General features: G+C 30.4%; 1 protein-coding gene across 1 annotated transcript; it reads left to right on the top strand.

Moving 5' to 3' along the window:
• The first annotated feature begins 8,638 nt into the window (after positions 1-8,638).
• Positions 8,639-10,787, top strand: LOC146943823 (uncharacterized). Its single transcript, XM_085742091.1, has 2 exons — positions 8,639-9,221; positions 10,030-10,787. Exons 1-2 carry the CDS (start codon positions 8,732-8,734, stop codon positions 10,383-10,385), a joined length of 846 nt encoding a protein of 281 aa, XP_085598217.1. The 5' UTR covers positions 8,639-8,731; the 3' UTR covers positions 10,386-10,787.

The following is a 10,787-nucleotide window of genomic DNA, read 5'->3' as shown; positions in this document are numbered from 1 at the left end:
GGAAATTTTTTTAATTAAAGTTTTTTTTTTTAAGAAGCCAAATAAAAAATATTAAAAAAACAAAGTGGATACCAAGTTAAGCACAAATTTGTAAATATCCTTTCAATTTGCCTAAGAAGGAATCAAAGTAACATTCTCATAATACGACGGAATCATAAAATAAAAAACCGAAAGTCGACAAACAACATTACATGGTGGAATAACCAATAGAGACAGGTAGAGTATAGAAATCGCAGAAAGAGTTATGCTTATATACACCTTAATAAGCCACCACCATGAATGAATTTTCACCATTTCTACCATATGATCTGAACTAATTAAAGTTATTGATATTACTTGTCTATTTTCAAAGTGATAGCTAACATGATTTACAATTTGGCTGTAAAATAATAAAATGTCACAAAATAATTTGCGATTATTTTTTTAAAAAACTTGCTATTTGATAGATAATAGATAAATAAATCTAACAACAGTTAAAATTTACAATCAATTTGTAATTCTAACATATATAATATTCATTCTCACATGACATATGACTCAGAGTCATACTTAATATATGAAAAATGAGGAAAATATGTATTATTCAGAAGATGTATTGGTGGTTTGTGCATGTATTTGGTGTTGTTGTTTGTGATTAAAATGTATGACATCAAAGTCATGTTCAATTCAGGAGAATGAGAGAAATAAATTTTGTGTGATTTATCTAATATTAAAAATTGATTTTTAATTTAAGATTAATGATATATTAATTGTGTTTTTATCTTTTCTTTAGTTGATTCAAACAAGTTATGAATCGGTTCACAAAAAAATTGTAATGGTTGGTTTCTTAGCAGAACTTACGTTGTTTACATTTAGTTGTTTATTGGTACTAAGGTTTGGTCTGTGTTAAGAAAAAAAATAGTTTGTGGTATTATCATATGTTGTTTATTATGACGTTTCTTAGATTTATTTTTTGGCTACGCATTGAAATCTTCCATATTTTTACTGGTTGTACATGTTGTCCTACTAGTGTTGATATACATCAATGAAATTTCTTTTTGCTCTACATGTTAGGTTTATATCCCCTCAATTTTTTGTTTTCTTTTTACATGAATGAATTCATTGATCATAAAAAAAGAATCATTTTAATATTTCTTTTGTAGCTTCGTAACTTAACCTTTTCATCTTCACTCCGGCACTCTATGTTTTTTTTTTTCAAGCTCAGCCACTATACACATATAAAACAATTCTCATAATATGATTAAGGAAGACACTAGTACTTTAGTTGGTTCAAGGCAACAAAAACCTTAAGCCAAGTCCGACTCTACATAATGATAAATTTGTTTGTTGTGGATTAACTCTTCAACAAAGACATAATGGTATGAGCACACCATTTTTAAAACTAGTATACCTTCCCATTGTGAAATCACAGACAATATTACATACTGCCCTTAATTAGTGCCTACTCGATACAATAGACATTGAAAATGTGTAAACAAGCAACACACATACTGTACAAGCCAACTCTTCATATTTGAAAACAACATCAACATCTTAAGATAATTCAGTAATAGGCATTAAAATTTCTACAATTACATATCAACAAAGGATATACTTTCAATCATATTAAAGTTACATACTAACCTAAGGTACATATACTTACAATCAAAATTTTCAAGTTACAGCAAATTTTGTAGATCCTCTCTATGCATTGTAATAGTAGTCTATGTAAAGGATAAGCTAAAAATTTGATTTATGGATCGGTTTCCGTTATTTTAGTTTCTTAAGTTTTTGGGCTTCAAAATTCATAATTAATTCGTCTTACGTTTAAAATCTCTAAAAAGATTTTCGTGATAGAGGTTCTTCTGATGTTCTAAACATGTATATAAAATAAGATAACTAAATTGAACCTATGAATGCATGCTTACTTGGAACAATATTGCGATTTTGCACGTTTTGGTCAAAAATTCAAAATAAATCAAAGTGTTGTAGAAAAACTATGAAACTTTTTAGATATCCTTTCTATATATTGTATAGAGGTCTCTGCAAATCAAAAAATCAGCTCAAAATTTGACTTCTAAGTTGAAGTTTCCATTATTTTGTTTTTGTGTTTTTAGCGCTTTAAGTATTTACAATTAACTTGTCTCTTGTCTGAAAGTTATAATGTTTTGTGGGAGGTCTTATTTTAACATCCTAAATATAGTTGCAAAATATAATGAAATTTTTTTATCTTTCGGTCATCTTTCTAGACTTTATGTCCATATGAAAGAAAAAAAAATCTATTTTTCTTCATTTCAACCAAACAATTAATAATAATATTTTATGAAAGAAAAAAAAACTAAGGCAAATATATATATATATATATATATATATATATATATATATATATATATATATATATATATATATATATGCCACGTCATAAAAAATACATGTTGCAAGATTCTTTGTCATGTCAACGTCTTATGTATGACTGGACTGTTGTAGGGTTAAAATATGAAGAATTTAAAATTACAAAAGTAGAATATGTTTTTTTTATTTTACACGAGTTATTTTTAGATTTCGTATATATTTCAAGAATTGTTTAAACAATTAACCTTAATAAATTGGCGACAAATTTTGCTAATATTTTTTATCCGCTAAAGGACTACATTGTCTACACATATTAAAATAGACACATACGAAAAAGAGAAAAACGTGATGACTCAAATTCTAACTCGAAATTTCATATAAAATATCATCTGAATTAAACCCACTAAGATGTTACAACAAGGACAAGATTTACAATCATATTCGAGACTAAAAAATATGGTTTTTTGTTTCTATATTCTCGTACTAATTTTACCAGCACAATATTTTTATTTGAAAAAAATATAATATACTATTTGATTTACGTTTAGTTTAAGGATATTAAATTTAGAATGCTTTAATTTTATTTGATACATACACTAAAGATGTGTAAGGAGAATTTAATCGCTAATTGAAAAGACATGACATCATTACTTAGAAACTTATATTCAACCATTAAACAAAGTACTAATGTTTTATTGTTCAACACACAAAGTAATGTTTAGCCGCACTTAGAATTTAATGAAACGAGGTAAGATTACCCCCTCAAAAAAAAAAAAACAGGTAAGATTAATACAATTAATTAAGGGTCATGTTAACTTGTGCCCTAAGGGCACATGTTAAGAAACCTAAAATGAGCAAGTTTGCATTGGAAAACATGATAATTTAACTTTTAAGAAGTTGACTGCACGACTTTTAATACGTATATTTCTATAATGAGTTCCTTAACTTATGCCCTTGAGGGCACAAGTTAACATTTGCCATTAATTAATGCAAATCATACGTCACAAACATGTGAACATGAGGATCTTATCCATAGAAGTGTATTGGGACGTAAAATTGATTTAAGTGTAAAATTGGTTTTGACATGTTTAGTTGCTTTTGAGTAGAAGTTGATTTTAACTTGAAGTTAAAATTTAAATTTTTTTATTCTAATTGATTTTTAAACTTATAAGTATTGTAAACAACTCACTTTTGTTTAAATTTATCCAAAGATAAATTATTACATTCTATTCATTTTTAGTCGATTAAATTTACATAATCATTTCAATCAAAATCATTTTTTTTCATCATTATTTTAAAAGAAAAATGGTAAAATTGATTCATTTGTCACAAGATTAATGCAACTAATGCAATTCATACGTCACAAACATATCAATATGCGGATCTTATCTATAGTAGTGTATGCACTTAGGTGGTACAATTGATTCTAGATGCGTAGGACTGTGTTTTAATATGTTTGGTTGTTCTTGTGTAGAATTTGATTCTAACTTAAAAGTAAAATTTAAAGCTTTTGATTTTCATTGATTTTTGGACATAAAATTAGTGTTCAAACTCACTTTTGTTTAAATTTATCCAAACATAAATTATTGCATTCAACTCATATATATTTAATCAATTTTTTTTATAAAATCATTTCAATCAAAATCAAATTTCTCCATCGTATAAAGAAAATAACATTCATGTATATTCGTAAGCATAAACCTTTTTCAAACTTTCTCTATGCATGATAATTCTTCGGATTCCAACTGTTAAAAATATGGTAAGAAGGAAGAATATTTTTTTTTGAACAGGCATAAGAAGGAAGAATATTAAAGATATTGAAGTAAAAATCTAGGTGTTAACCTAATTGGTTATTTGACAATGGTACATGGTAACGTTGGATGAGCACCCACATCCCATCCCCATGCCCTGCTAGACTGCTAGTCCTAAGCCTGACATTTGTTCTTCACCTCAGCAATGGGCGGTGCATACAACAAATCTAACGGTTTAAAGAGTAATTATCCTTTTTTGACTTTAAAACGTGTTCAACCATACGGTTAATACCGTTAAACTTCCTTATCCTTTTCCTCCCAAATTTCTCTTATAATCAATAATAAGTAACATTTCTTCCAGTACCAAATCAAAGACTTTACAGCATATAATTATCTATTTAATAATAATCAAACACTTTAGTGAAAGTTCTTGCTTGCTACTAATATTCTGGATATGACAATGAATTTATGATGTATACATAAAGTTTTTTTATCTGTACGACAACGTTACTAACTACCATTAATTTACCAACCAGATAATAGAGCTGAGTAACAAAATGCATGGGGTCTACAGTAGACTTTATTATCCATATACTTCCATATTTGACTATTACCTTCATGAATGTTTGACTTCTTATCGTTATCCTTTGTGTATGGGGGGAAATACTTGTGTGACATTAATGTCACGGTGACATTAAATCTGGACCACACATTGGATGACATTAGATGTGTTGTGTGGTCCAGATGCAATGGCAATGGCAATGTGTGGTCTAGATGCAATGGCATGGTGACATTAATGTCACCAAAGTGCCACCCGCGTATGGGTGTGTGGTCGAATAATATTACTTATTTGTGGACGTTCAATAATTCCTACATCTGTTTCATTTTGTGAGTTATAGAATTGACAAAAAATAAATTACAAACATAGAAGTGACACTCTTGTATATAGTTATATCATAACCTAATTGTGTACTAAAGTTAATTAGATTAGAACTTCGAAAAGTCAAGCATTCAAAGGATACGATTAATTGAAAGTGAGTTGGTTGATTGCCGACACATAACAGTTGGAATTTCACCTATCTTCCACCAAATACTTGTAAGATCTTCTTTATCTTTTTTAAACAAAAATTGGTGTTACTTTTATCACAAATATGAACAGATAAAAAGTCAAACAAAATTGATGTATTTAATTAAAAATTTGGGTATGATATATCGATTTTGTTTGATTTTTTGGCTTATATTTGAGACCGCAATATACAATAACGAAAAAAAAATGAAATAAACAAAGCATCATATAAACTAGTATTAGTAATTTAAGATAAGATACTTTTATCAAGAAGCAATATATCAATCTTTTTTTGTGTATTGTTCTAACAAAGATTATTGTTAAAGTTGGTTTGATGATGTTGACTTGAGACTTTGGAGTTTGTTCATCCTCAATGTTTCATGTTTGATTATTTTCGGTGCCGATTTAGGTAGGCTATTTTAGCTTCTTCAAAACAAAACAAAACAAAAACAAAGATTGTTATTCATTTAACTATTGAAATAAGAATGTTATGACAATGCTTATATATTGATATTATTTTACTAGTTTAACCTTGATCAGGTGTAAGTTGATAAGAAAATAAATAGTAGAGTTGAAAATTTAAAAAAAAAAAAAAAAAAGTGTTATAAAAAGGACATAAATACTTTTTAAAAAAATGTCTTATATTTTTTTTAGGGGAAAAATGTCTTATATTTAAAGACAGATGTATGATACTAAATATCAATTCCGCTTCTCATATATTTTAGGAAAATTCGACAAATGAATATTACCAAAAATATGAGTGTCACATATTTTTTTTAATATTACATAAAAGTGTATTATCGTTTCAAATATGAAAATGAAATCACATTTATAATATTTGGAATATCAAAGATCTTATTATTGAAAGTTTCCTATTCCTTGCCAGAAGAGCTAATTTCCTCCGTTCACACTTCAATTTTTGTCTCGACTTTTTCATGCAATTGCAAGTCGATTACGTCCTCTAGAACAACAAGACAAGACAATGTTATAGATAAAATTAATAAAACTCTAAGTTTGTTTGTAATAGCTTTTTGTTTTTTATTGAACCGACAATTTTATCTCTTAGCTAGAAAGACCAGATGGTATAGTTAAGATATGTGTCTTTACAAGTGGGTATCCAAACGGATCTTCTTGTGGTGTTTATACTTCATCCAGAAACTCCTAAAATTACGGTTTGAAAAGTCCAAATATAAAGAACTTGTATTTTATTTTTGGCCTCTCATTATCAACCAGTTAAAATGTCCTTTTCGGGTAGATATATTATGCACAATTAACCTTAAATATAATTGTATGTACAGTATTATCTTTATCTTCTTTGCTAAGATTTGGTAATTCATGCACTTTACTAGTAGTATATACTATATATATACTTTTCTTTCTAGTATCTAGACTAAAAAGTTCATGTTAGGATTCTTTTTAATTTCTTTTACGTGATGTTGTTATAAAGATCGATGGTCCACATGTCACCCATGATTAAGATAGTTAGTATAAGAATATGATATTGAGTGCCATGTACATAACAAACATATATTAATGGCTATAGTTTAATATATCCACGTGTCTAAGCCTTGTTGCCTCACCAAAAGTCAATGTTATTCCTTCCGCTGATCTTATTTTGCATTCAATTTACAAGAGCAATGCAATTTGTATAATTATTTGATGATAATTTTTGTGACAATCTTATTTTTTTTCTTCTTTTTATTGGTTAAAAACAATAGAGAGAAAAAAAAAACAAAGAAAATTCGTTCAAAAGTTATTACAAAATAATTGTACAAATGGATTTGCGATTTGCTAAAAAGCGATTTGCGATTTGCGGGAAGGTTATGGTAAAAGCGATTTGCGATTGAGTAGCTCACGATAACAAATCAAAAGCTATTTACGATCTAAAGTTGCTTTCTCCTTCTACAGCAAGAAGCGATTTCTACGATCGCTGATTCTTTCTCCAGGGTTCAGAATCGCGATTCCTCCATAACAAATCGATTCAACAACACAACTCATAAATCAATTTCAACTGATGATCTAGCTGCTCCAAGTCAGTGTCTTTGTTTAATCTCTCCTTGTGAGAAGTATCCTCTCTTATTCTCTCCTTGTGAGATGTTTATTATTTAAGTCTCTCCTTGTGGGAAGTTATATTTTGTCTCTCCTCTATGAGAAGTTTTCCGTCCCTTTTCATCCTTTTTCATGACAAAGCTCCTCTTTAATTTTTCACAGAAAACCACCACGACCCTTTACCCTTCTGTCATTGTATCTCATCACTTCTGCTGGAACAAGTCCCATAAAGTCCCTCCAACAAGCATATATCAAGCTACAGGATGGGTATCAATTTCATCGCTAGCTGTCCGGCCACTTCCTAAACCTCCCCCAAGTCACAAATTAACCAGTGATTTGATCCCGAGACGGCCCCCTCGAAAGCCACCATGGAAAAGTTTTATTTGGGTTTCTCTGTTATCTTCCCGTTTGAGAGTGTGGTTTGGCTCCATGTATTTGATTCTCTCTTATTTTATTTACTGTTTTGTTTGCTTTTTGTTATTGTTGGTTTATTTCAAGTTTGCATGCCATGTGTTTGTTGAAATGCTAGTGAAGGATTCGTCTTATCGGTATTTTGTTATGAGTAAGGAATTCATGGCGACAATCAGCAAACTCAACATCCTCTCAGCCTCACATAGGACTTTTCAACGTATGGTAGTATTGGTTATCACAGAGACCAATTATAGTCAATATGCGCGAACAACAACACAATCTTTTTTCCGGAGTTGGATGACATCAAAGACTATGGATCTCAAAAGTTTGGTGATCTTGGACCATAGGTGGAAGAAATTAGTCTGGTTGTTAGGGTATTGTTTTTGGAGTATTGTTTCCCTTTTGTTTTCTGAACTTTATAGATGTATCGTTAGGATGTATCCTACTATCTTGATTGTTAGGTCTAATCTCAATTTATGGGTGTGGGGAATGTCCCAACTCTTAATCGATTGTATTATTTTTTGCCTTTGAATGAATGAAGTTTTTTGACTGTAAAAAAAAAAAAATAATTGTACAAATATCATTTCTCAATTATAATTATAATGTCATCCATGTCCGATTTTGTTAGGTCAGAAATGTTTAAGGCTTTACGCCATACATGAAAGAGGGAACGAAATGCAATCTTCAAATGTGGTGAATCGATAGCATTGTATTCACGGAATTGATTATTTATTATGTTCTTAAATCTTTCTTTGATATGTCATATAGATATCTTCTTTTATATAATAATGTTCGAATTCTTAATTATAGATATAAGAACTAATATCTGAACTTCACATACTATACTAGAGGTGAGTGGTGACCAACCATATATTTTTGCAGTGACCACCTCAGCTCAGCTCAGCATGTAGTTAAGAGAAGAAGTGGGTCCCACGCGCAATCCAATGGCTGACATTGAATGAAGACTGAGACTCTTGTCTTGTCCCTACACTCCCTCTCTATAAATTTTGTTTCTATCCATTCCAAGTCCAACCAACCATCATTCATTCATCACTGTGCTACACAATTACTCTTCGGCCTCTTCAAACTCAACAACACAAACACAAACACAAACACAATTATTATGCTTTCTCTCAAACTTCTTCTTATTTCCTCCGCCGTTATTTTCACGGCGTTGGGATTGAAATCATCTCTTCCATCAGCCACCACTCACCTCACTCTCCTATGGAACTTCTTCCTCTTATGCTTCACTCCTCCATACCTCTTCATCACTGTCAATACCATCATCATCTCCATCGTTGCTTCCTCCAGATTTCACCACTCTCAAACTCAACCCACCCACCCAATTGTGGACCCCACTCCTCCTCCTGTTTTCGTCGCCAACACCGTCCTTGTTAACAATTCACCACCTCCCAAAACAGAAGAACAAGAAGAAGATATTAAACAAATCGACCTTGGGATTTTGCAATCACCGCCAAAAGAAGAAGAAGAAGAAGAGACCAAACAAATTGACGTTGGAATTTTTCCGCTGAAGAGGATGGACTCGCCCGTTGATAAACCTCTCCTTTCTACTAGGTTCACTCACCGGAAACCTCTTAAATTCGGTCCAGAAGGTATATCATTTTTTCATTTCATTTTGACTTATTACACCAAACACCAACTCATTTCTTAAAAAAACAAAACCAATTTTCTTTTTGAGCAATTTATACCCTTGAAAAAATCTCATGTCTTAATTTCACCTTAATGATTAAATTTCGTTTGAAAAAATCATTATGAACAAAATTAAATCTTTAATTTATGTTAAAAAAATTACACTAGTTTGACCCATCGCTGAATCACAATCAATGGTATTCAGTCGAAATCAGGGGCGTAGCCCTTCATATGGGAGGGGTAGCCTTGGCTACCCCAAAAAAAATATTATTCTTGAATTAGTCGGTATGTATTTATATCTTGCTACCCCAAATAAAAAATATTGAGCTACCCCAAACAAGTTTAGTTGCAAAAGTTAGCATAAATAATAAAGTAAAAAAACTACTACAAAATTTATAGATTTATTTGTATTGGTTTGATACTTTCGGTCTCAATAACAACAATAGAGAAACCTTTTCAACAATAAAAATTATAATTTATGGGACTAAAAATATATTTTATCCTTAAATTTAATACGTCTGTTTTCAAAAAAAATTCTTCTTTATAGTTGGCCCCTGCATAAATTTTTCGCGAGCTTCGCCGCTGGTCGAAATGTAAGTAAAGTTTGATTGTTCCATCGATTAATTAAATTGTTTGGTTTTTAAAATAGGGATAATGGTAGACTATAGTTTTTTTTTTTTTTTACTATAGTTAATAACTTATATATGAATTATAAAAGAATGTTGTCGTTTTGTTTGTTAACTGCATGGTGTTTTCTTTGTTCTTATATAGGTGGGAAATCGTTGAAGGTGGTGAAACAAAAACGGCACGAGACGTTAGAAAACACGTGGAAGGCAATAACAGAGGGTCGGTCAATTCCGTTAAGTAGACACATGAAGAAGTCTGACACGTGGCAAAACCGTTATGATGATGGCCCACATCAACCAGAAGATTCTACCACCGTCAGTGTAAACGATTTCAACTTCAACAACAAGACATGGAAGCTGAGAAAAGAACCGTCGTTGAGTCAAGACGAGTTGAACAAACGCGTTGAAGCTTTTATACGTAAGTTCAACCAACAAATGAGGTTGCAAAGACAAGAATCCTTAAATCATTACATGGATATGATTAACCATGATGCTAGTTAAGTTAACCGTACATAGTTTAGGTTCATATATATTTACAAAATTACAACAGAAACAAAATTGTGTAAAAAAAATTAACAGTATACTATAGTGTGCTGGAGAGTATATTTACATCATATTAGGTATTTTTTTATTATTTTTTTGTTGTACATGTAAGTTAAGGTTGGATTATTGTCTTTTACCAAAAAATAAGGTAGGACTGTTGTCATAGCTATACGTTTTTTTTTTTTTTACTTCCTATGGTGCACGTGTGATAAACGTGGATCAAGTTCCTGCATGTATTTTGTAAAGAAACATATACATATAGAAACTTTAGGCCTCTTGAGAAACTTAGGATCATTGGTGTTCGTGTTAGTCTCAAATTAATAGAATGAATGGAAGAATGTGATGATTATATTTTCTTCA

This window comes from Medicago sativa, chromosome 2, assembly GCF_051527215.1.
Source record: "Medicago sativa cultivar Bolivia chromosome 2, Bolivia_mono, whole genome shotgun sequence".
Classification (NCBI taxonomy): domain Eukaryota; kingdom Viridiplantae; phylum Streptophyta; class Magnoliopsida; order Fabales; family Fabaceae; genus Medicago; species Medicago sativa.
This window is presented reverse-complemented; position numbering and strand designations above follow the sequence as displayed.

Coding starts and splice junctions, on each gene's coding strand:
- LOC146943823 (XM_085742091.1), top strand. CDS start 8,732: ATGCTTTCTCTCAAACTTCTTCTTATTTCCTCCGCCGTTATTTTCACG. Junction 9,222..10,029: donor TCTTAAATTCGGTCCAGAAG/GTATATCATTTT, acceptor GTTCTTATATAG/GTGGGAAATCGTTGAAGGTG.